At 34.6% G+C, this 27,260-nt stretch overlaps 1 protein-coding gene and 1 long non-coding RNA gene across 2 annotated transcripts in view; both read right to left on the bottom strand.

Moving 5' to 3' along the window:
* The window catches only part of LOC134802534 (uncharacterized), a 43,812-nt gene that overhangs the window by 6,897 nt on the left and 9,655 nt on the right, over positions 1-27,260 (bottom strand). The gene's annotated exons all lie outside the window — the stretch shown is intronic.
* Positions 26,160-27,160, bottom strand: LOC134802188 (partner of xrn-2 protein 1-like). Its single transcript, XM_063774783.1, has 2 exons — positions 26,919-27,160; positions 26,160-26,799 (listed from the first exon to the last, which is right to left on the bottom strand). The coding sequence occupies exons 1-2, from the start codon at positions 27,080-27,082 to the stop codon at positions 26,652-26,654; spliced, it is 312 nt and encodes a 103-aa protein (XP_063630853.1). The 5' UTR covers positions 27,083-27,160; the 3' UTR covers positions 26,160-26,651.

Below are 27,260 nucleotides of genomic sequence, written 5' to 3' on the forward strand. Positions count from 1 at the left end.
GTACTAACAGAAAAAACTCTAGTGACCAGCAGTTAACCTAATGTCTTGTAAATAGACATACGACTTTTGTCGGTTAACAGTGTAGATGACGAAGTCCCTTTTTAACTACCTAGGTAGTAGGTACACCTACTCAGATGAAGATGAGTGATGTGTGTGATGTGATGACTAATTCTAATTAAGTGTAATTAAAAAGGCACTTTACCGGAAAATATATTTCCTTATTTCAGTCACATGCATAAACTTACAATAATTAAGGATGCCAAAACTCTTAGGTATGCGGTTGAGACAATACATACATTAGAAATTATACATCGTCTCAGAACCGATACATTAAATCAAAACAGAAACAAATAACTAAATACTGTGTGTAGGTACCTACACATTATAAAATAAAAACAATAAGTATTCGAATTAACCGTGATTTTGATCGCTCTCAATGACAGTTTGCCTGATGTTTAATTTGTTGAGGCTAACTAATTAAGTAAAACTAGTAGATTAAAGTTGTAGCTTGAACCACTTTATTGATCTACCCAAGAGTACACATTTATTGTACTAATTGAGCACTAAGACTCAAAAGACCAAAAGCCTAGGTCTTATCATTTAGAAACGTTAAACGTAACGATAAAATGGTAAAGTACCTAAACATTCGAACTGTACTCTGGTGTACTCAGTAGGGGAGAGGGGGGTAGCTATCACTGGAGGCAGCTTAGAACAAATGCGTTTAAAAATGTATTTTTGATGCGATAATGATCCAAATCCATATTTTGGGCTTGCAACATCGACCCACACAACTGTCACCTGACATATTTGAAGTTTGGCAGAACATGAACGAACCAATGGCATATTTTGTTTTCAATGCTACCCGTTAGCGGTATTTGTGCAGATTTGTAAGGTTTCTCAGGCTATATTTGAAGGAAGTGGTTAGTGAAACTTAATTTATTAGATAGAACAATCTATTGTAAGCGTCAGGACCCCTGGACCACTTGAGATATTTGATGTTTAGATAATATCAAAATACACTACCTTTTTGCTACTATTTGGTACCTAACTTCAAATAATTAGTACCTCGATTGACAGCGAAAACCCGAAGAACTAAAGTGGCCATACATTCTGACGTCAGGATGTCTGGACCATTTTTTTTACATGGTTTGTGACAACATAACTACATGACATGTTAGTAAATATTTACTACCTTTTTAGTACCTCAACATATATTTTATTTTTATTTTTTTGGCGACCCAGAAAAAAGATACACTTAAAAAAAGAAATCTTATAATACTCATAATCTTATAGTCCCTGGTGTTTACTTAATTATACGGCAAATGATGATGGTGGAATTTCCTTTTGCAGAGTTGCTCCTTTTGACTCACAGACTGATTTGGGAAAGGGAGCCAATCGAATTTTTGATGCAAAATTTTGACTTAAAGGGGGGTGCCCCCAAAAATTAATTTAAAAAAAAGTGTTGCTATGTGGTCAAGTTTGGTGTCATTTTCGTGTAACTCAAGGATGCTAAATTCGTTTCTGATATTTAATTTATACGGTTTCATACAGGGTGTCCCTAGCCATTGGACAAAGCCGAAATGTACATATGCATTAGGGTATTTAGAACCAGTATACAAAGTATCATAACAATCGGTGTAGCGGTTACGAAGAAATTAACAAATTACGATTTTTTTTACTTTGGAGCAACCTGTATGTGTTAGTAGATCCTGAGGTAATAAATAGTATGAAACCTTCTTCGACCATTTCGATTATCTTTGTTATTTATGACATTAATAAGATTCTGACTTTTGACAGATGTCATCATTCCCGCACATTTTCAAAAAAAATTTCAAAAGCACTGCCAATGATTAATACAGTATGTTTCTTTTTGTTGTTGATTATTGGAAATAACTTTTGTTTGATAATTTATTTTTTATCTTTTGTTCTAATTTAAAAAAATATTACCGTTAGAGCATTTCTTAGAAGTAACCCTACGTGGGATTTCAGAATTTGTCCAATGGCTATACCCTGTATAAATAATTAAAAAAAATACAAATAAAATTTGGTATTTTTATTTTTCTCGAATAAAAGCCTGTATTTTCTTATTTTTATATGCACACAAAAATAAAAATTTCATGTAAAAGCCCAGTAAGGCTATTTTTTTATAACGAGGAATAGTAATTCCTCGTTATAAAAAGTATACATATATTATGGCATATTTATGTTACATTAATGTGAACAAATAAATAAATAGTAGACCTACTTTCGACCACTCATTGAACAAGATAATACGATGTGAGCTACAGCTAATCAATTTACGGCGTTTGATGATAATGAGATCGCTTTTTATTATACATAGTGAGTCCTTACCTTTAGAACCCTTAGATAATTTTAGAAAGGAGAGCCACCTTGATTTTTGGTACGGTTGGTATGAAAGGTGGGGTGATTTGTCCCATACCTACAATCATAAATTTATGCAAGCACCCGTTTAGGTTTCTGCAATAAGTTTGGTGACATTTTCGAGTAAATCAAAAGAAAGAAATCATTTAGGTAATTCAATCTTCAAAATACAAATTAATAATGTAAATATTGACTAATATTTAAATTCTTTTCTTCCGTATAGCCACGTCCCTTAAATCGGATTACGTTGCGTTGTGCACGAGCATAAGCAATGTTAAAGAGTGTTTACAAATATATAGGTAGTAAAATCTTTAAAATACGAAATAATGTAATTATTAGTCTATTTCCCTTTTTTTCTTTTAATTAACTCGATAATGACTTCAAACTTAATGCAGAAACCTAAACAGATGCTTTCATAAATTTATGATTGTATGGGACAAATCATCCACACCGCATCAAAAATCAAGGTGGCTCCCGTTTCTAAAATGATCGAAGGGTTCTAAGGACTCACTATGCTAAAGGGTATCTCATCATTATGAAACGCCGTAATTCTTATAGCTGTAACTCATCTTTGTATACTATTCAGTGAGCTGGTAGTCCAAAGTAAGTCTGCATTTCATTTTTTTCTCTCTACATTTTTATAAATAAATATGCCATGTGTATACTTTTTATAACGAGAAATAGTAGAGCTTTTTCATGCAATTTTTATTTTATGTGTATATATAAAAATTAGAAAAATTTAGGCATTATTACGGAAAAAAATAAAATGGCAAATTTTTATTTTTCATTTTTTTTAATTATTTATATGAAACCGTATAAATTAAATATCAGAAATGAATTTAGCATCCTTGATTTACCCGAAAATGATACGAAACTTGAGCACATAGCAAAACTAATTTTTTTACAAATTTCGGGGGGCACCCCCTTAAGTCAAAATTTTGCATGAAAAATTTGGTTGGCTCCCCTTCCTAAATCAATCTGTTAGTTAAAAGGAGCAACTCTGCAAAAGGAAATTCCATCATCATCAATTGCCGTAAATCGCACTTTTTTGTCGTGAACGCCACGGACTATTAATCTTATAATATCAAGTGACAAGTATAAGTATGTAAACCGCGTTAAAATCACGCCAAGAAGTGTGGTTTTTATTATTAAATCATGTACAAACAACAACACTCTTAACTGTATATTGTTGGACCTTATTACAAAGACATAAGGTCCACCGATGTACAGTTAAACAGTGTGGGCGATGGTACTTACTTTCAATTCTAGTTAATAAAATGATTCTTTTTATTTAAGTGTATGATTTTATAGCCACAATCATAAATTTATATATTATATTTACTTACCCCAAAAACAAATGCTATACATAGCAAAAAAAAATCTAATATAAAATTTCTTTTTTGAACATAAGTACTTTTTTTCTGGAATACCAAAAAGGATGGAAAAAAATATATGTTGAGGTACTAAAAAGGTAGTAAATATTTACTAACATGTCATGTAGTTGTGTTGTCTCAAACCATGTAAAAAAAATGGTCCAGACATCCTGACGTCAGAATGTATGGCCACTTTAGTTCTTCGGGTTTTCGCTGTCAATCGAGGTACTAATTATTTGAAGTTAGGTACCAAATAGTAGCAAAAAGGTAGTGAATTTTGATATTATTTAAACATCAAATATCTCAAGTGGTCCAGGGGTCCTGACGCTTACCAATCTATTATGTTTAGTGACGAAGGATGAATAATCAAAATTTGCAATGTTTTTACAAAATAACGACGTTTATTTTTTTTAAGTAGGTGTTGGGGTAGTTATGAAAAAAAAATAGGAGGCAGTTTTGATTAGCAGTCTGTTCAAAACTACCCCGGCCACAAGAAATGTTCATATCTGCCCCGATATTGACTGGCATTAAGGTATGTAAATTGAATCCGTAATAACATTTTAGTTATTATAGTAAATGCTAATAATGCATTTACTTACCTAAATTCCATGAACTAAAGTGGTTCAGTACTTATTACGTTTAGTCTTAATATAATATTTATTAGAATTTTGTATTTAGGTACAATATTACAAAATATTAAATTAGTATTCTATAAATAATTAAAACATTGCAGTTTATTGATTTATTTGTTAACAAGTAAAAATGGTACGGAATTATAAAAAAAAGAGAATCACAGAGAACCAAAATATAATAAATACTCATATAATCCGCTGTTGAAACATTATTGGGGTAGTTTTGAACAATGGTATGTTCAAACCTGCCTCAAGGGGGTAGCTTTTGTAAGATTTCAATACTTTTCAAAGGTACCCCCACTGAGGCACCTTTGAACATCCCAAAAAACATTAATGTACAAAACTACCCCATCTTTGCAGTAACTGCAAATTATACGAGTAAAATGTTAAGGTGGTTCTCCTTATGCGAATTTCATACAATTTTATTGGTCAATTTTCTCTTAATACGTAGATTTACAGCACTTACAACCTTGATGTTTAGGTAGTGCATAATCGTCTGTCGTCGCCAAGTTAAAAATAATGACCAATTATTCAATATTTTTAATTAAAAACCATTTGAAAAATGCGAAGATTTTAGTTAAGCGCTTGTTTGTGTGAGTGATCTTTACACTATCCATGTAAAACAAGATGGCGAGATTCAGTTTAATAATAACCAACATAGATGTCACTTTAACACAGGTGACCTAACTAAGTAGTGTCTAATTTACTCAATAGATGGTAATAACGTAAGGGTATATAATTCACAAAATATGTTGTAATAGTTTAGCTTACAAACCATTTCCGTTAAAATTTGATCCCTACATTAGTACATGTAACTACCTAATCGGAGGTCAGGCCAGATTTGCTTTCTAAGGGTTTCTAGGAATTTTCGTTAATCAATTATCAGTTCAAAACTGGGATTGGTAGTAAGGTGATAATTTTTCAATGATTTTAAATAAAAATTATATATTCATAAATTATAAATGAATTTTCATTGATTTTACAAATTTATAAGATCATAACATTTATAATAAATTATTATTAAGTCCGCGAGAGTGTGAAGGGTACTTATTCCATAGATAAGCTGTGCGTTTTTCTGCATACGTTTTTTTAAACTACCTACCTACCGCTCTATTTTTTTCCCGTTCACCGTAAATTAGACTATTGTACGCAAGAGTATTGTGGTTGTGGTTTACTCGCTGGATTTATTTATACGGACGCCTAAACTAAAACTCATTAACAGGCTTTTATTAGGTCGACCTGTATGTAACTAACTATGTACTTAATGGAATCTAAGGTAACTAATTTAACCATCTTCCAAGGATTGTAGCGTCATGAAAATTGGCAGCTGTATGTAGTTCTGATGACAATACAATAATATGGTACTGTCGAACTGATCTGATGATGGAGACAGGAGGTGGCCATAGGAACTCTCGACCTGTATGTAACTAACTATGTAATGGAATCTAAGGTAACTAATTTAACCATCTTCCAAGGATCGTAGCGTCATGAAAATTTACAGCTGTATGTAGTTCTGCGGGCTCAGCACGGTTCCATTTTTATCGACTATCACTATGCGCGTCCCTTTCGCACTTACATACTTGTTAGAACGTGACAGGCATGGTGACAAGGGATAAAAACACGACCGTGCTAAGCCGCCTGATGACAATACAATAATATGGTACTGTCGAACTGATCTGATGATGGAGACAGGAGGTGGCCATAGGAACTCTGTGATGAAACAACGCAACCTAATTGTGTTAGGGGTTTTTAGAATTTATAATGAGTATTAGTTGTCTGTCGTAAGAAAAGTATAGTCAGCGATAAAAGCTTGTACCAAAAATGAAATTTTTGCCATAAACTTATTTTACATTTTCGGTAAGTACCTAATACATGTCAAGTCATTACGGTAATTAGTTTCTACGTAAGCATTTTTTGTCTTCGGTACCTACCTGCTCTGCTATTATTATTATTATTTTAAAAAGTTTAAGAGAACATGTCGACATTCGTACTTTTTTGGAAAGCTGAGGAACTCATTTCTGTATTTTGTACGCAAAGTGTCATACTTTTTTTTAAAGTAATGCCTTAAAATGTTACAAAGTTTGGGGAAAATTACAAAAACATTGTGACTTCAAATCCTTTTTTTTTGAAAATTTTGGAAAGTTTTGGCAATCTTTTTTTATTTCACGTAATCAGTAGTTTATTGGCTATTAGGTGAATGTTTTTTTACGTCCAAATTTGAGTAGTTTTTTCACAATTACCACTTTTTAGTCGAAAGGCGGGTTTTGTAAACAAAAAACTAAAAACTCATATAACTTGAAAACCAATGAGTTTTGACCCCTGGTTGACTGGACTTAAATCATTGCAAATGACCCATAGAATAACCCCTTTCAAGGAATACGGCGAAGACTAAGACTCCGCTGTCCGTTTGATCGTCCGTCCGTCTTCCGTTGTCGTCCGACAGTTGAAATTTTCATACAAATTATGTATTTAATATTATAGGACATTTATAGGACATTTTTACACAAATTGACTAAGCCCCACGGTAAGCTCAAGAAGGCTTGTGTTGTGGGTACCTACTCAGACAACGATATATATAATATATAAATACTTAAATACGTAGAAAACAACCATGACTCAGGAACAAATATCTGTATCATCATACAAATAAATGCCCTTACCAGGATTCGAACCCGGGACCATCGGCTTCATAGGCAGGGTCACTACCCACTAGGCCAGACCACACCACCATTCCGGGTATTTCTGTTGCCGTTATAACAACAAATACTAAAAACAGAATATAATAAATACTTAAGTGGGTCCCATACAACAAACGTGATTCTTTTTCCGTTTTTTGCTTAAGGCCGGCGCCCCACTTCTGCGCACGCTACATCCACGGCCCACGTTTTAATACAAACCGTGGGCAAGCCCACGAAATTTTGTATATGGTCTAAGATCCCACATATATGGTCGACCTTCACCAATACGTCTGATGGATGAAACTTATATTTTATGAAAGAAAATATGTTCCAGAACATAAATAAATAGGGTTGCCTAAAGAAATATGGTCATGGGTATTTTTAATAAATTTTTGAAAAAACAAGTTTTCGTCAAATTTCACCGATTTGTCTGACGATCGAGATAAGTTTCAATGGAAAGTATACAACTTGTACAACATAAATCAACTAGGTTGCCTATCTTTTTCCGATCACTATTATGTGGTTGCCGTGTTTAAAGAGGTGATTTTATATCGATAATTGCACTCATCTGTCTGAAGCTTGAATTATACATCAAAATGATGGTAATTTTATTGCAAATAGAATGGTATAGGGTTGCCTGCAAAAATCCGGTCAAAAATAAGGGTTGCCAGGCTTTTAAATAAAATAAGAAGGAAGGACTTTTAGCGATAACTCATAAACGGCTAAACTAAGCAAGTTTGTTTTAATTTTATTTGAATGAGTTCTTTAGGCACTATTTTCATGATTTTTTTCATATTTTTTGGACCAATGGTTCAAAAGTTAGAAGGAAAAGCCATTTTTTTTCTTTCTAAACGATTGTTTCCGAAATGATTCACTTTATCAAAAAATGTTGTTTATATACCCCTATTTATTTTGAATGGTCTATCCAACGACACCCCACACTATAAGTTTGAAACGATAAAAAAATTGTCACACACATTTTGTTTCTTTCAAAGCGATTATTTCCGAAAATATTCACTTAATCAAAAAATGTTCTTCCAAAACCCCTATTAATTTTCGAAGACCTATCCAACGACACCCCACACCATAGGGTTGAAACGAAAAAAAAAATCCTCACATACATTTTGTTTCTTTCGAAGCGATTATTTCCAAAAATATTCACTTTAGCAAAAAAAAATTTTTGAAGAACCTTATTCATTTTAAAATTCATATCAAATGACATATCACAACATAGGTATCAACCGAAGAAAAATAAAAAAATGTATGTATCCATTTTTTTCGCTTCAATCCCATAGTGTGACATGTCGTTGGATAAATATGCAAACAATATAATATATATAAACAAAAAATATGAAAAAAATCATGAAAATAGTGCCTAAAAAACTCATTCAAATAAAATTAAAACAAACTTGATCAGTTAAGCCGTTTATGAGTTATCGATAAAGTCTTCCCTTCTTATTTTATTTAAAATCCTGGCAACCCTTATTTGTGACCGGATTTTCGCAGGAAACCCTATACCATTGTATTTGCAATAAAATTGCCATCATTTTGATGTATAATTCAAGCGTCAGATAGATGAGTGCAATTATCGATATAAAATCACCTCTTTAAACACGGCAACCACATAATAGTGACCGGAAAAAGATAGGCAACCTAGTTTATTTATGTTGTACAAGTTGTATACTTTCCATTGAAACTTATTTCGTTCGTCAGACAAATCGGTGAAATTTGACGAAAAAAAATTTTTTTTCAAAAGTTTATTAAAAATAGCCTTGACCATATTTCTTTAGGCAACCCTATTTACGGGTCATCCATTAATTACGTCACACGAATTTCTAGGTTTTTTTACCCCTCCCCCCCTCCTTGTCACACTTGGTCACATTTGGCAAACCCCTCCCCCCTGGTGTGACGTCACATCAACGAAATCGGCAAATATTTATTTAATATTTTATCAAAATATTTTTGACAAAAGAAATATTAGTAATTTTATAACCCAAAACTGATTAAGAAATAAAATTAAACGAATAAAAACGATTATCGTTTCTAAGACTTGTTATTTAAATGTATATTGGCGTATAAAATAATTTAAATAAATTTTCGGTTACTGATGAAGTAGTGACGTCACAAAGTTTGTGACTCCTCCCCCTTGTCACAACATGTCACATTTTCTTGACCCACTCCCTCCTCCTAAACGTGTGATGTAATTAATGGATGACCCCTTATTTATGTTCTGGAACATATTTTCTTTCATATTTTCATAGTTTCATCCGTCAGACAGGTTGGTGAAGGTCGACCATATATGTGGGATCTCCTACTAATAGGAACGTGGGTCGTGTACATAGCGTGCGCAGCAGTGGGGCGGCGGCCTAATGGTACGGAACCCTTCGTGCGCGAGTATAAATATGTATAGGAATATATAATATAATCGATAAACGTTTATGGTTTGTCACGATGTGTGACATTCGTATTTAATTCTTTATATTTTTTTGCACCTGGTCCTGTCCTGCAAACTGCATCATGCATATCCACTTCAGATTCTTTTTGACTAGGCTAGGCCGATCATCATTGTTTATTGTGTATTGCATTTCCATGTTGCTACATAAAGGTGTTACAATACAATTTCGAGTACAGTGACATGGACCCTGTAAGGGCACAGCAATTCTTATTCTAAAATAACAAATTAATTCTAGGCATGTCAAACAAATTAAAATAGGTAATAACAAACATTAAAATATATAATAATATGTACATACAGTCGACGTCAAAGATATGTTTACATGTTTGCACCTTACTCCCTTGTAATAAACCGAAAAATGTAAACATATCAAAGACGTCGACTGTACATAGAAAAATTCGCCCTTGCCGCCGTGACCTAGCAGAGGACGCTGGTTCGATTCCACCCCGGGGCACTGGAGGCCTTGGTCACTTTTTCTTAAGCCGCGTCTCGATATCGCGCGGCGGCCGCGCAAGCATTGTTCGACCGCGGCAAATCTGTATTTTGGCTCGCGAGCCATTTTTGGCACCATCTTGAATTATAGCGCGGCAGCCGCGCGCGGCAAGCAATCCGACGATCGACCAGTTTGTACTCAGGAACCATGGGTTCAGGCGGAGTATGTCACTTTCTTAGGACGTCACATTCTGAGGACGTCACATTCTGAGTTCGTCACTTTCTGAGTACGTCACTTTATGAGAACGCCACTTTCTGAGGACGTCACTTTCTGAGTTCGTCACTTTCTGAGTACGTCACTTTCTGAGTTCGTCACTTTCTAAGTACGTCACTTTCTGAGTTCGTCACTTTCTGAGTACGTCACTTTCTAAGAACGCCACTTTCTGAGTACGTCACTTTCTGAGGACGTCACTTTCTGAGAGCGCCACTTTCTGAGGACGTCACTTTCTGAGTACGTCACGTTTTTAGCATAGGTACGATATCATCATCATCATCATATTTCCAAGCAGATGAAGTCGCGGGTCGAAGCTAGCGCAACATATTATCTACAGTCCGTTAACTCTCAGAATGACCTTCGGATTTTAGAAAGATACATCGGGTATCGGCGGTAACACGCGAAGGTGATACTGTTGTTCTGCTTTCTTACTCACTCGCAAAAAGTTAGGGATACCTATTATCTCAATGTAAAACAAGCTCTAATTTAATGACGTTATGCTTAATATTTGGTTGATGACTATATTGCTATTTGACTTTTTGTCATAATCTAAATAAAATAGAATCAGAATTTGAAAGCAGAACGTCACACCGTCATTTACTACTTCTCGCTGAAATTATACAGAGTGGTAATAATAACAGGCATATTTTTTTGTAGGTAAGTATATTTTTTATAGTTTGTGTTTTTTTTATTTAATCTCTAGTTTTAATTAAAATTTACTTTAACATAAAAAAATTAATTAAAACAAAAATTTTAAATTTAATTTGTAAATAATTATACAGTAGGTACTTAAAAGTCACATATTTTAATATGAATCTAAATATTTACCTACTAGTTATGGTGGTATTAACTACTCTATACAGGGTGGTACAAACCTCGATGTCCAAAAATTTTAAGTGAAAACTTCTTTAGCGGCGCTGTGCACTTTTTGTGATGGGGAAAAAATGTTAAACTCGCGACAGGTCACGTGACCGTAAGATTCGTAAGACGTAAGACGGACACGTGACCTGATCGAAAAACTGTTACAATGTCATTGAGTTTTCACTTCTGCCGGCACTCCCGGAGTGCATCCCGTTGTTTTTTTTTAGATTCTTCACTACGTGGGCTATCAGATTACTAATTTGGGAACTTTCCACCTCGATTCCTTTGACCGGTGACTCTGTCAAATTATGACTATTGTCACTTTTTTTTCCTTTAAAAAAAACTTAGGGACTAGCAGTTTCTAAAATAACCAAAAGTCGTTGAACTCGCATGTTTTTTTTTAATTAGGTAAAATCTAAACTTGACCTGCTTGAACGTATAACTTTGACTTCTGTCTTTTTTTTCAACTCGCAGCCAAGTGAGGATGCTGATTTGTTTAGCAACTGCGTCGTTTGTAAAGGATTATGTTATAAAAAGAAACATTCAAAAAAGTTCAATAGTTTTTTTAAATAAATTAATTGGTTCGGCTCGGAATTTCTTAACAAAAGTTAAAAGTTAAAAAATTCATAACTCGAAAACTACGACAAACCGGCTAACATACATATTCTATAATTGAATTGAGGAATCTAAAAAAAAATTTGGACGTTGTGGTATAGACCACCCTGTATAGTTTTGAGTGTTGGATTGCAAGTTGCAACTAAATCAGTACGACGCTGTCATTTTCTATTACGCGAATACGTCCGATTTTACCCGAAAAACGAAGTTCATTCTGAGAGTTAACGGACTGTAAGTGGTCAAACAATTTTTTTCATTAAATAAGAACAATAAAAACTACACTCATCCTTTTCTTTTGGGTGCTAGTACTAGTGTAAGACAAAGATAGTATGTTTATCTCTGTCTATGTTTGAAATGAGACAGTCCTTTGACAAACTTTATAACCTTTTTGTAGTTTCGGATTTTAAATAGAAAAAAAATCAGCGATGTCAAATCGGCGACATGATAGATTTTTATTGTCAGGCTAAAAGTACAATGTAATATTAATTTAAAAATTCATCGTGTAACCTATATAGGAAGAAAACAAACAAATAAATTACATTAAATATATGCAGAACATGAGAACTATGAGAGTATGGATCACTCCATACGCAGAAGTGATTGATGGCTGAACATATATTCTGAATATGCCGTTGCTGATATGAAGAAAAAATCCTTTGACGCCTATTCTCCACAGGTGACACGAGAAGAAATATTGTCTGAACCAAAACTGCAAGAGCTGATTTTTATACGCAGATATCCAAAATTTACACTATCATCAGAAAAAAAGACGTGAGTTTATGGAGACATGACAGAAGACGCGGTATGTTGAAGAATATGTTGTCACGAAAGGAGCGGCAGTCCGTTTAAATGTAAATATGTGGGAATGACCTTCTACTGGTGTCAGCGAGCTTGCCATGATACCTTCACCAGCTAATCACAGCGGCGAATGATAAAATCATGGTTCCTACTGTGCGAAACATTTATGTGTATTGAATCGAAGCTGTTGCCGGCCTAACTCCAATCTGTGGCTAAATGTTTTGCTGCTTGTAGTTTCTAAGTATTCTGAATTAAATAATGTTTTAAACATAATTAGATTGTTTTTTTATTATTTATTTCTCTATTTTTCACTTTATTGCACGAAACATAGGACGTTTTGCCAAATGGAATTCTCTACCAATCAGGCGTAAGGCAAACAGAGATTGGTATTGGTATGTAGGATATAAAAGCGACCGTATGTCGAACAGCTAATCTGGTTGCTGGCAGTAGTGGCAGTATACATTTTTCGTGCAGGTATATTATACTGTTAAATCGTACCTATGCTAAAAAACGCGACGTACTCAGAAAGTGACGTTCTCAGGAAGTGACGTCCTCAGAAAGTGACGTACTCAGAAAGTGACGTACTCAGAAAGTGGCGTTCTCAGAAAGTGACGTACTCAGAAAGTGACGTACTCAGAAAGTGGCGTTCTCAGAAAGTGACGTTACCAGAAAGTGACGTACTCAGAAAGTGGCGTTCTCAGAAAGTGACGTACTCAGAAAGTGGCGAACTCAGAAAGTGACGTCCTCAGAAAGTGGCGTTCTCAGAAAGTGACGAACTCAGAAAGTGACGTACTCAGAATGTGACGAACTCAGAAAGTGACGTCCTCAGAAAGTGGCGTTCTCAGAAAGTGACGTACTCAGAAAGTGACGAACTCAGAATGTGACGTCCTAAGAAAGTGACATACTCCGCCTGAACCGAACCATGGTTTAGGCGGAGTATGTCACTTTCTTACGAGGTCACTTTCGAGCTAGGTCACTTCTGAGGACGTCACTGTCTGAGGACGTCACATTCTGGGTTTGTCACTTTCTGTGGTCGTCACATTCTGAGTACGTCACTTTCTGAGAACGCCACTTTCTGAAGACGTCACATTCGGAGCTCGTCACTTTCTGAGTACGTCACTTTTTTAGCATGCACGTGCACCGTGCGCCTGCACGAACAATGGATACCAGAAATTATATTAGCGGTACGGTATAAGGCCACTTTTATGTATGACATACAGAATGTTTTTTCAGTGACCATTGAAGGGAAATACGAATCTATAGACGATAACAGGAAACTGTCGTTGCCGTTTGGATTCAGACGCCCGTTATCCTCTATAGATTCATATTTTCCTTCAATGGCGACTGAAAAAACAACCTGTATATGTCACACATAAAAGCGGCCGTATGCCGTACAGCTGATTGCTGGTATCCATTGTTCGTGTAAGTATACGCTTAAATCTTAGTATAAAAAAGTGACGTACTCAGAAAGTAACGCCCACGAAAAGTGACGTTCTCAGAAAGTGACGTGCTCAGAATGTGACGACCTCAAAAAGTGACGAACTCAGAATGTGACGTCCTCAGAAAGTGACGTCCTTAGAACGTGACCTAACTCGAAAGTGCCCTCTTAAGAAAGTGACATACTCCGCCTAAACCGTCGGAAGCTGTGCACATGCTGCAAGCGTAGTCTATTTTTTATCATGGGCCAGGCATCAAGAAGTGATTGACGCGCCTGCTGCTGCCTTTTTAGACGAATTAACAATTGATTTTGATCAAGCAGAATAAAAATATTGTTTTTTTAGAACTGGATTTTATTTTTGTTCCTATTGATATTAAACAATATAACAACAGCAACGTAATCTAACAGCAGCTATTCAAAGTATATTTGAAATAATTCCAATAGTTCTGACTTAATTCATTGCAAAAATGCTATAATGATGAGAAATGATTTTTATTTTTTTCTCAATTCTCCCATGTCTTGCAAGAATGCGACTCATACCAGTGGGTAGCAGATACATTTACCTACATACCTAGCCCTATTTCGTTTGTGTACGCTGTGGGTCATATGTCCGAACAAAACGCCCAATGACCTTTGACATATCTACCTTACAAATATCTTTAAATTATCCGTATTGTAACTTGTTGAAGTCTAGTAGAAATCTAATTCATTTTCCGAATCGAGCCGTAAGCCTAAATTTAGCTTTCAAGATTTGACCTAGATACACTAACTAACATACATAGTAACAGGGCAAATTTAATTAATTGTTTTTTTTTTATATAAGTTTTAGTGTTTTGTTATAAAGTTGTATAAATGTTATTAAATAAATAAATAAGCTTATTAATTGTAAATAATATAAAAACTTAAGTATAGTAATTTCATTTTAAGTAACTTTAAAACTATTCCAGTCTCAACTAGATTTTCTTAAAATTTATTATCCTCATTCCTTATTAGTTAATATTATCTATTTTGATCCTTTTTAGCTGATCATCAAACACAAACATCCGCTACCGATATCCTGCCTACGGGAGTGAACTCCTAAATATCACCTGGCCACAACAGAACCAGTGAAAATGAAAAAAATAAGTACCTATTTGTAAATATACTCAAATTTGGTAAAATCATATGTTGTTTTTTTTTTAATTTAATAGTACAATAAGAAAATACTTTTATTTTCTTTAGTTTACTGTGTTGTAATAGTTATGATTACTTAAACATTACCCAGGGCCTAAAATGAATAAAGTATGGAATAATGTTTCGCCCTGAAAAACTCTGAAATATACTTTGTAGCATGTGGTATGTATAATGAATGATTTATTTATTTGAAACAATATACCCTGTATTGTATTAATCCTTGGCAGTGCTTTTAACAATTTGTTCGAAAATGTGCGGCAATAATGACGTTTATTAAAAGTCAGAATCTTATTAGTGTCATAAATAAGAAAGATAATCAGAAAGGTCGAAGAAGGTTACCTCAGGAGCTACTAACACATACAGGCTGCTCCAAAGTAAAAAATCGTAATTAGTTAATTTCTTCGTAACCACTACCACTACACCGGTTGTTATGATACTGTCTACTGGCTCTAAATACCCTAATGCATGTGTACGTTTCCGTTTTGTCCCATGGCCATACATACAATATTGTCCATGGTATCAGTCAGTATGTGCCCTACATATACATATCCAAACCCAAACAGGCGACGCATGACATAATTATTTAAAAACAAGTATTTCGGTCTTAGCGGCCATTCACGCCATTTTTGAGGCAAATCTCAAGAGCTCGCGGAGTGCACTGAATACGCTTAGCCCGCACTTGATCAATCAACATTACGAAGTTTTTAATTTTTTCAAGATAAGTAAATATTAAAAAAAACTATGAAATTTAAGTGTAAAAAAATACCTAGTCAGCATACTATTATACAATAAATAAGTAGGTAGGTACTTATTTGGCGAAGCTAATGACAATTGTCACAAGAAACATGACAATTGTTACGAAGTTTCGACACAGAACTCATTTCCTGTTAAGAATTACCCAAAATTCTTTTAAATCTTGTGACAATTATATAAAATATATATGAATCAAAAAATATATAACCATTATACCATTGCGGTCGAGCGGAGTATCACATTATTATATTATAGTAGACAGTATTCACAGATTCTGCCCCTTTCCAACTTTCTTCCTCTGCTACACGTAAGGTTGGGCAGGGCCGGAACATGGGGCAGAATCTGTTAATACTGTCTACTATTATTATATAATATCGTAATGTGGTACCCCGGTCGACTACAAGGTACTATCGTTATGGTGCGGCACAAACTCATGCGGTATTATGAAGTAGCTACTAAATAGCACGTAAGAATTATAAATTTGTGCATTGACCAATTATTGAAACTTACTTAATATTAGGTCAGGCAACGAAAAGGTATACATACAGGGTGGATTTTCTTCTTGGGTCAGTGAGAGCAGCTACCATATCCCGTGCTGCTACGCGAAAACGCGGTCTTATTAGAAGACCTTCCCTATCACCCCTATCATCCCTATTCATCCCGGTTGACGGTATCTTCTCTTTTCCGCCTTTTATGTCTATAACTTTTGATTTTTTTTGTGTTCTAATAAACGCTTCGAATACATTTTTCTATACATCATCCGAATCCAGGTATCACACGTATTTTTAGTAGTATTAGGTCCTTACCTATGAAATTGGCGTTTTTGTTCATAGATATAAGTCTGATCCTAGTTTTTTTTTTTTACAAAAGTACATACACAATTACAATAAAACTACAGTGCACTCAATAAACAACGATTTTACATACAATTAATTGTTATTTTTTATTGTTAAGTGTTCAGAATTAAGCCTTGAAAATAGGTCTTTTCATGTGCTGTCGGTTCGAGTATTAAAATTACTTATATTTTTCTAATGGTACCAATTTTCAAGAAATGGAGATATTGAAAACATACCTTAAATGTGTCAAAAATTACTGGAAAAATTTTGTTTGGTTTGAATTAGCCATCAAAAAAATATCCGCAAAATTAATTGTATGGAAATTCGTGTTTCGTTGAAATTCTCCGAACAAAACGCCAATTTCATAGGTAATGACCTAATATCTCTATTTTTCACCATTTTGAACTTGTCGACTAGACTACACTCTGCATGTATAAGTACTTCTAATATCTATTAGTGATATTAAGCTTTTTGTATCACTTTAGTAATTAACTTGAAATACTTATTCTTTGAAGAAGGAAAGTCGGATCAATCGTTAATTAATAAGCAGGCAGAGTAAAACAAATATCGGGCGAGTACTAGGGAATTGAGTTTCTCTCACCGCTGTCCAACGTAGTGTGAACTGAGTGCCTAGCCAAGATATCAATCGTTTGCGCCATAGCGAACGAAACTCTGACGTCTCTCTGTCGCAAATGATTGGCATCTTGGCTGAACCCTCTAGAGATCTAAGAACTGTGAATAATCGGAAAATACGACCATACTGGTTAGCCCAAGCGGTCATCCCATTCGACGCGCTCGGTAAGCGGATGGAATAGTAGCTTTAAAGCTTGCATTAGGTTAGGTAGGTACTTTCCCCTAAACTAAAACATGAATATTTCAGTTCTGCATTGAAATTTAACTTTGTGTCCATGCACATTTTTGGGCTCATTCTACACCGTCAGCATTCCGTACTACCACTTAAAAAAATGTCCCGAGATGTCCGTTCCATTACGTCACGTTTTAGTACTTCACTTGTACGTGTTTGACGCACGGACGTAGAGAGTAAACTGGATAGTGTACACTGGCCAAAAAGTGTGTCCACATGAGAGGTCAAACCTGAGCCCTCCATCTCTTTCTAATTAGGGTGACCATAAGTCATATGAATGTGGGATATTAGCATAAGATGGAATGTATAGTTTGGCCAGGATCTTTTCTCATTCGTGCATAATCAGAGAGAATCATACTGTATTTACCCTATGCTAGTATAATTGCCCCAGAAAAGAGATGGATATAGTTTTTTTCTCTTCTGTAAAACGCTTCACACAACCTTACTTAATTTAGTCGTTATAAAGCTTTTAGTCGTTATAAAAGCTGTTACAGATGGGATGGGCGTATTGGATCGCGATCAATGCGATCGTGGTTTATTGTGAGGAAGGTGGTCCGCCGTACGTCCATCGTACGTATTGGGTGAAAACCAGCGTAGTGTCTTACAGACACTGCTTATGCTGAGCGGCATCCTATTTGGTGTATGTTTACTGTATTGTTAACTTTATGGTGTACTTACCGTAATGTAGGTATGTTTTTGTACGCCAAATAAATATTTTCTATTTCTATCAAAGACAGCTATAAGAGAGAGCGAGACAAATATCTAGGGTCGGGTAAAACGTTGTAGTTGTACTTGGTAATTCGCAAATCGTATCGATTAAAAACGCTGCCTTCGGTCGTGTTTTAATTTATCACCACTCGTTGCGAATTTAATTCCTACTTTCAACACTTGCAACGCAAATAAATTTATATTATTACTATGCCCACTGGTTATCGATACTAGTCATTTTGTGAAGCCCTAGCGTAGCGTAACAATTTATGTTTTTACACGAAATTATCTTGATTATTGACTAAAATGATAAAATATTAGCACACGACGAAATAAAAACTTACATTTAACTGTGTAAACCGGCATTCTACACTATTTATGCTCTTCATAATTCATAATTTAACAAAATACCTATCACTATCAATATCATACTCATGGTGTGTTCATATACGTGATGACTTCCCTTTTGCATACTTTAGCTATTCTTTAAGCGTTAGCGTCATCGTAGATCTGTAATTGAAACAACATTTTCAAATTTGCCGCTTTTGTATACTGACGGAAATGTCGGCCCAACCTATATAGAATCGATTACATATATATAAATAGTTAGAATTAACGTTCCAGTAATTAAATACTATGTATAAAAATATGAGTCTGTAATGTCCAATCTGTAATGTAAGGACTTCGGATTTAATTTTTGGCAATTATGTAGCTCTCATTACGTGAACCGAATAATTAAACATGCCAAAATAAGTATATCTTTATTTATTTATTAGTATACTATTTAGGTAAAGTTATTTTTACATTAAGTAGGAAATAACAATTTTGTAAGACCGATCCAAATCGTACCGACATCATGGTGACCCTAATCGTCATCAAGTTGGGGATACCAATTAATATTCAAAGTTACTACAATTTCTACCATATTCAATTTACTGTTTTTTTTGTTGCGCACATGCTTGGCTTAATCAGTTAATAATATTAACATCATAATAATTAACAAATTACTTAAAAGATATCAGAACTGTAATTAGAATATAGCACTAAAATAGTATAAGAAGGTAATGAGTTTCAGTAGTATATTGATATAATTTCTATCACAATGGTATCTTTTTAACATTGGCAACATGTGCGAGTGAGACACAGGGCTCAGGTTTTTCTATCTCATGTGGACCGTTTTCTCTAGTCTGGTACGAACAACATTCTGTCTCGGTGATAAGGTTCAAATTAGTATGGCAAAAAAACTGACAACTCGCTCCAGTTTAAACAATATAACTTCATGGTTTGACGTACCTACTTAGTGGAATCTACAATTTCCATACAAATGTGGCTTTCCATTCAGACAATGCAATGGTCCTTATGTTTCATGTGCAATAAGAACCTTTTTATAAGAATTTCAGTTGGAAAGGACCTTATTGCACTTGAAGTATAAGGACCTATTTGTAATGGAAAGCCACAAATATTTGGAGGATTTTTTTACTATCAGGATTGAATATGCCAGTAATTTTGAGCTGGAAGAACTACATATAAACAAATTATTATAATATATAGGGTCTGTGAGACTCAGGTCTATTTTTTTTTTGGAAAAAGCTCTTTTGGACCATTTGGAAACTGTTGAGTATGTATAGATTTATACTGGCAGGTTAGTTATCAATGTTATTATGAATTTACTAGAGTTCTATGTCAAAATGTCACAGCGCTAAAAGAAAGGAATATCTGTTATTGTGTTATAATGTTATGATGGTTTAATTTAAATATATATTATATTTCCAACGTCAGTGTATTACTCAATATGGTAGCAGGATCGTGTGAATGAAGAATAAGCGGCAAGATATCGACAAGTAAGTGGCAAAATGAGTAATAGCGATAAAATAATTATACCCGTGTTTGACGGAACTGAATACGCGAACTGGAAAATTCGGCTGATGAAATATTTACAATTTAAGAAATGTAAGGAAGTAGCAACTAGAGATAAAACAGACAAGGACGATGCTAGTAAATGGGAAGAGATGGATATTCAAGCCACGAATTATATTTACAGCGCTATTACCAACCGGCAGTTAGAATATATAAGCGAGGTAGAGTCGGCATATAAAATAATATTAAAATTCGACGAAATGTATTTGAAAGAATCTACCGCTTTACAAATTGTGTGCAGAAATAATCTAGAAAATATAAAGCTGGCTAAATATACGGATATAAATGTTTTCTTCGACGATTTTGAAAGATGTGTCAATGATTTGAAAAATGCCGGCGCCATTATTTCTGAAAGTGAAAAATTAAATTATATGCTAAAAGCGCTACCGGAAAGTTACAGCTATATAGGCGATTTAATAGACGTGTTACCGGAAACTGAAAGAACTGTTGAATATCTGAAAAGTAAAATACGAATGAAAAATTTACAAAAAGTAGATGAAGTGCTACCTAACCGATCGAACGCATTTAAAGTAAATACTGAAAATAAACCGACTTGTTTTACGTGTGGAAAGCCCGGTCACGTGCGCAGAGATTGCTGGCACGGAAGTCGTGGACGCGGATATTCAGGTCCACATCATGGTCGTGGACGTGGTGACAATAATTTTAGACCAAATAGAGGTAGAGGATCTTACCAGAGCAATACATATTATAACAAAAATTGCTTCCACACATCAATTGTGCATAATTCGACGAAAAGTGAAGAGAATACGGTAAAGTTGGGTCAGATAAATTGGCTTTTAGACAGCGGCTGTACAGACCACATCGTAAATACAGATGAATATTTTGACAAATATATAACTTTAAAGATGCCCGTAAAAGTAAAAGTTGGAGATGGAAGATTTTTGAACGCAACGAAAGTTGGCAGCATTACAACATATTTTCCTGTTTATGAGAATAAAAATAAAGTGGTCATAGGTAATGTATTTTACATAAAAGAGATGAGCGCAAACTTGTTGAGCTATGCGAAGATTACAGACAATCATACAATAATTTCGTCAGGACATTTGTCAAAGATATATAACCGGAATAGAGAACTAATAGCAATTGCGAAGAAAGAGGACAGATTATATAAAATGACAAGCTTTATTACAAAAACAATTGGTGTAAATGTAGCAAGCAGTAATATGACATTGAAAGAAAAACTTCATAGAACACTTGGTCATGTAAATTTCAATCATCTTGACGTTATGTGCAGAAAACAACTATTGGAAGGAATACCTGAGCAATTAGAGTCAGACTATATGAAATGTGCGATCTGCATTGAAAACAAAATGCATAACTTACCATTTAATAATAATCGGACGAAAGCAGAAGACATACTACAGATTGTGCATACGGATGTTAATGGACCACACAGAACGAGAGGACTTCAAGGAGAAAAATATTTTCTAACATTTATAGATGATTTTAGCAAGTTAGCAAAAGTATTTTGTATCGGATCAAAGGAAGAAGTATATGACTGTTTTGTGGAATATGTAAATGAGCTACAAAATTTAACAGGAAAAGTAATAAAGGAATTGAGATGCGACAATGGTAGAGAATATATTAATAAAAGAATTTTTAATTTTGCGAGAGAAAAGGGTATTATGATTAAGCCCTGCCCAGCATATGTGCATGAGTTGAACGGTACAGCAGAAAGATATAATAGATCGATTATGGATATGGCACGATGCCTTTTAGCAGAAGCAAAAGTTGACAGACGATTTTGGCCAGAAGCCGTAAAAACAGCAGCTTATTTAAAGAATCGAATATTGACAAATACTCTAGAAAGAAAGACTCCCTATGAACTATTTTTCCAGAAGAAGCCATCTGCAAAATATTTAAAAATGTATGGCAGTAAAGTTTATGTTAGAACGCCAGAAGAAAGGCGAAGGTCAAAATGGGACCATAAATCAGAAATGGGAATTCTACTCGGATATACTGATGTTGGTTATAGAGTACTGATTAATGACAGAATTGTCATAGCAAGACACGTAGATATAATTGAAAAAGATGTGAAATTAATTGCTTTTGACGGCGAGGAAGAAGGTAAAGAAGAAAATAAAAAAGAAGAAGAAAAGTGGGAAGATACCCTAAATGAAATTGAACCTGAAGATACAATACAAGAGAATGATAATGATAATGACGACAACGTAATCGATGAGACGAGAAAGTCTAAGAGACAAATTAAAGCACCAGTCCGTTTCGACGAAGAATACGGCTACTATTGTATAACTGTTAATTATTGTGATGCGATGATTCCAGATACTTTTCAGGAGGCGACCAAATGTAACGAGGCAGAGCAATGGAAAGAGGCAATGGATAGAGAGATGAACAGTCTTGTGAAGAATAATACTTGGACGCTGGTAAATGCTCCAGAGAACAAAAAGGTACTTGATTTTAAATGGGTGTATCTGAAGATTATGAAGAAAACCAACGATCTCTATAAGGTCAGGTTAGTGGAACAGTTATAGATATTATAAAAGTGAATTTTGAAGATAATGCAGCGGATATCCTGACTAAATCGTTAGATCATGTTAAATTCTTTAAATTTAGACAAATGTTAAATGTAACATAATATACACTGTGTTATACATCGTGTTCAAGATAAAGTTTGAAAATAGTAATTGTTCAAAGAATGTGAATTCTATTTAATTTATTATTGTAGATTAGTGTTGCAAGTGTTTATGTGTTGCCAATATGTATAAATCTAAGGAGGCGTGTTGAGTATGTATAGATTTATACTGGCAGGTTAGTTATCAATGTTATTATGAATTTACTAGAGTTCTATGTCAAAATGTCACAGCGCTAAAAGAAAGGAATATCTGTTATTGTGTTATAATGTTATGATGGTTTAATTTAAATATATATTATATTTCCAACGTCAGTGTATTACTCAATAGAAACACTCATCATTCATTGCGGTGTGAAAACAAACATTGTAGAAAGTATGTAATCGTGACCTTTGAAATTTACAATTTGGAATGTAGGTAGCTTAAAATCGGACCAAGCTAACGCCTCGGCCAGGAGCCACGAAACGTACGCTACGTGCATATAATGTGGGTATTGCTTATGTAGGTAGTATAACAAATGTATGGCAGTCGAAGGCAGCGTCGAGCAAAAAAGAATAATAAAGGTCTGCATACGGTCACGAATTTATTGTATGGACCTCTATATACCTCACCGATAATTGCATGTGATTTCCGTTCCATTCCGGTATTTGTAGCAAGGTCTGTCGAGGCCTTACAGAATATACCGTCCGTGACCATAGACAATCCGCCCATTCTGGTGCTAAATTCAGTTCGTCTGGATACGCCTTTACCTTAAATTAATCTTGCAAAAAAAATCATCTCTTACACCGCGCCATCTAGTTTACACTTTTGTCCCTAGTTAGCTAATGAGAGTAATCAGAAAAGCCATCTTCTGTACTAGCGACCTCTAGTCTGTTTTGGCTTAATGGTCACAAGACTGACACTGGGGGATATGGTAGTGTGCGTGAATGCATGAAATTGCAATATTTTGCAGTTTTGTCAGATTTTGATGAAATGAGACACTGTTGAGTGGAATATATTTCGATTTAGACGTAATATTTTTTATTGTTTGCGCCAATATTAACACATCTTAGAAAATTGTTTGGGTTTTGAAAGAAATAGTGATAATCCGCAATTTGTGCACAATCACGCCATCTTTTGGTGGCTAGTCGGCAGGACAGCCCTACACATCCACCTTAACACGATTATTTCTAGTGACAAACTGTGCCAAGTACAGATAAAAAAACGCGTATATCTCGATATTATTGCCGTTACAGCCCATTTTTCAAATCTGCCCCTTGTAAGTTCAAAGCTACCCACTCTTGGGACAGTATCGAACATTATTCCTTGAGTTGCAAAAATCTAATTTGTACTTTTATCTTTAGCTTTATATATGTGCAAATGCAGTAATTACATAGGTTAATAACGTAGGTAGTTGTGTTGAGGCTTAAAACTGAATTCAATAGGTAATATTTTGAACTATGACACTTAATGTAAAAAGTGTACCAGGCTGCCCCCCTCTCCCCTATTTCATGGGATCATGGTTAGAATAATGTAATTCCATTGGTTCGTTGGAAGATGTTTATTGAAGTTAAATGGCATACTTACCAATGGCAGGATAGGAATAGGAAGCAGACATACAAGGTGTATACCTATGTTTCAGGTTTATAAAATATGTTGCAAGTAATTGAAATAAACCGAAGAAAAAGTGTATAAGTACAAATAATAATATTTATGTGATAGTCTGACAGTAATTATTGTGGAAATAATAATACAATACTTACTGGTCACAATTCAATTGCAAAATCAGCTTTCAATTAGTAAGGTGTTACGTTATTTTCATAACATAAATTGTAATTATGATTCTTCGCATAAGTAAGTTGCTAGAATAATATTACATTCGATATTATATTTGCTGTGTTACTTTTTGAGCAATAAAATGTTTGAAATACCTAAATATTTGGATTAATTGATGTCAAGATTATATTATTCAAGTATTATAATTAAAGAACGATAATTAGATATGTATGCAATGCAATTAATAATAATAATGGTCAAATAGGCAGGTAAATCTTAGTAGGTACCTAACAAATTAATAATATATAAATATATTTATATAGATTATTGTCTGCTTAACCTATTCACAAGTAAAATCATACTTGACGTGGTACCTCTACAACGAATGTAACATTCCTACTTTATTTGACCTTGGATTATCTACAAGTATTTTAAATTGCATTATATATATTAACATCATACAAGACAAGTAAAACTGAGTCAATCAGTTATTGCCAATAAGTAACTAATGTCCAAGACGCTTGGCAAGCTTACAATGTTATTGTACCTAAATCATGAAATAGGTATTAATTAGTAAAATATTATATTGTATGCTAATGGAAATACCTGGAAATGTGTAAGCATCAAAAGGAAAATGTAGTAATTAAGGCGTTTAAAGTAAATCTTTGAGTTATAAGCAATTGAATAAAAAACTCAAAACTGCAAATAGGAGAAGGAGAGGGACTGACACCTAAGAAGAAATTGTAAAAGTAAAATAATAGTTTTACAGATTTAAAGGCTTGCTAGTGTTGGAAAATATTTATTATTTCACTGTTGTAAAATGAATACATCCACACCTCGCCGAGTTTCTTACGCCGGTTCTTCTCGGGTTTGAGGTTAACCTTTCCGAACCGGTGGTAGTATACCTAGATTGGAAAAATAAATTAACCTAGCGAGTATAAGATAATACGATAAACTGAACTATTGTTGCATGATAAATATATAAAGTAAAATAAATAAATCGTTATAAAAAGGGAGAGATGTGACGATTACACAATAAACAGTACGACGCAACTACCCGCTAGCTTCAATCCGTGGAGAAGTGTCATGGCGAGTGGGTGGCTGGCGGAGTGCACAAGTGATAACAGTTGTTTCATTTGATCACCCAGTACACAACGGAGCCTGGACGTCACACTGTCTATTCTCTTTGGTATAACAGTATTTTAACCTTTTGAACGCCAGATGGCGAAGGGATAGCCCGCGTAAGCCCCTATTACATTGGCGAAACTGACGACTGTGGCCGACGTTGAGTCCTTGGCTTTCCGATGACGGAAACAGCCGTCTGTAGCGGTCAAAAGGTTAAGGTATAACGTTGCCGAACTAAAGTGTCATTCTATGGAACTTGCTAACTATGTAAACATAAGTCACTAATAAATTCTTCATTCTAGACGGTTTCAATATGGCGGTTTGTTTACATAGTTAGCAAGTTCCATAGAATGACACTTTACATCAGATAGATAAAAACCATACAAAAACAAATGAGAGTACTTAAAAAAGGAATTTTAAGGGAATATAGCTTTTAATTTAATTATTATAATAATTAAAACTCTTCTCGGGAGGACAACCATTTGCACATGCATTTTATTAATTTTGCCGTCTTTTATTGCTGACAAGCTAGGTGTGTTAGACTATAGTTCGTTTTTTTAGCATTAGAAAGAAGGTAAGCAATCTTGACATGCCTTGTAATTGAAAAACGCTTTTTATAAATCAGTAACTATTACTTATGAAAACAGAAGAATATAAATGATCGTATTCGATTCATAATTGTTGTTGTAAGGCCTAGTTTCCCCTCTGGGTTGGAAGGTCAGATGGCAGTCACTTTCGTAAAAACTTGGTGCCTATGTCAATTTTTGGGATTAGTTGTCAAGCGGACACCAGGCTTCCAAGAGCCTTGGCAAAATGTCGGGATAATGCGAGGAAGAAGATGAGATTAGATTCATAATTGTTACATATTTGACGTGATTTATTTTTAAAACGTGTTTTTCAATTAAAAGACATGTCAAGATTGTTTACCTTTTTTCTAATGCCAAAAAATACGTACTATATATGTCACATTTATTTGAAGGTCCTCTTAGCCTTTTGCTCGGCAGCGCTGCTGGCTTGCACAAATGTCCGCTTCAGCTTGTTCTTACGGCTGTCCCGGTAGTTGGAGGCCACCTTCTCCGAAAGCATGGCTATCCTCTTCATCGTCTCGGGTGGGTATCTGGTGAAAATAAATTGTCTTTGAATTCGCAGATCTGCGTTCTCTACACACGCGTTCGCGGCTTCGCGCACGAGTGTGGAGCGAGCTTTACAAACTAAATAATAACCACGTAAAAATACCTGCATCCCAGGAACTCGATATTGGTAAAGAGTTGAGCCAACGTGATCAACTCGTCTTCTCCAAAATCATCTTTATGTTCGAGCATGAAGTTCCGCCGCACTGTCCATTGCTCATCGGACTCGTGCTCGGTGCGGAGCGAGTCTATGTCGCCTGTGGGCTTCATGGTGTCTGGATTTTATGCTAAATTATGATGAGTGAAATACGGATTTTATTTTGTTTGGTTCAGCCCGTTCAGCACTAAACGTCAAAAATGGGTTCATTTTGGCACTTGACAGCTGTGAATGTTTAAGTAGACCTAAATATTTGAAGTGATATGGAAGTTTACCATGACATTATCATAC

This window comes from Cydia splendana, chromosome 24 (genome assembly GCF_910591565.1).
Source record: "Cydia splendana chromosome 24, ilCydSple1.2, whole genome shotgun sequence".
NCBI lineage: Eukaryota > Metazoa > Arthropoda > Insecta > Lepidoptera > Tortricidae > Cydia > Cydia splendana.

Excerpts from the sequence above, each read along its gene's own strand:
- LOC134802188 (XM_063774783.1), bottom strand. The coding sequence starts at position 27,082 with ATGAAGCCCACAGGCGACATAGACTCGCTCCGCACCGAGCACGAGTCC. Across the intron at positions 26,800-26,918 it reads ATCGAGTTCCTGGGATGCAG|ATACCCACCCGAGACGATGA; the intron begins GTATTTTTACGT and ends TATTTTCACCAG.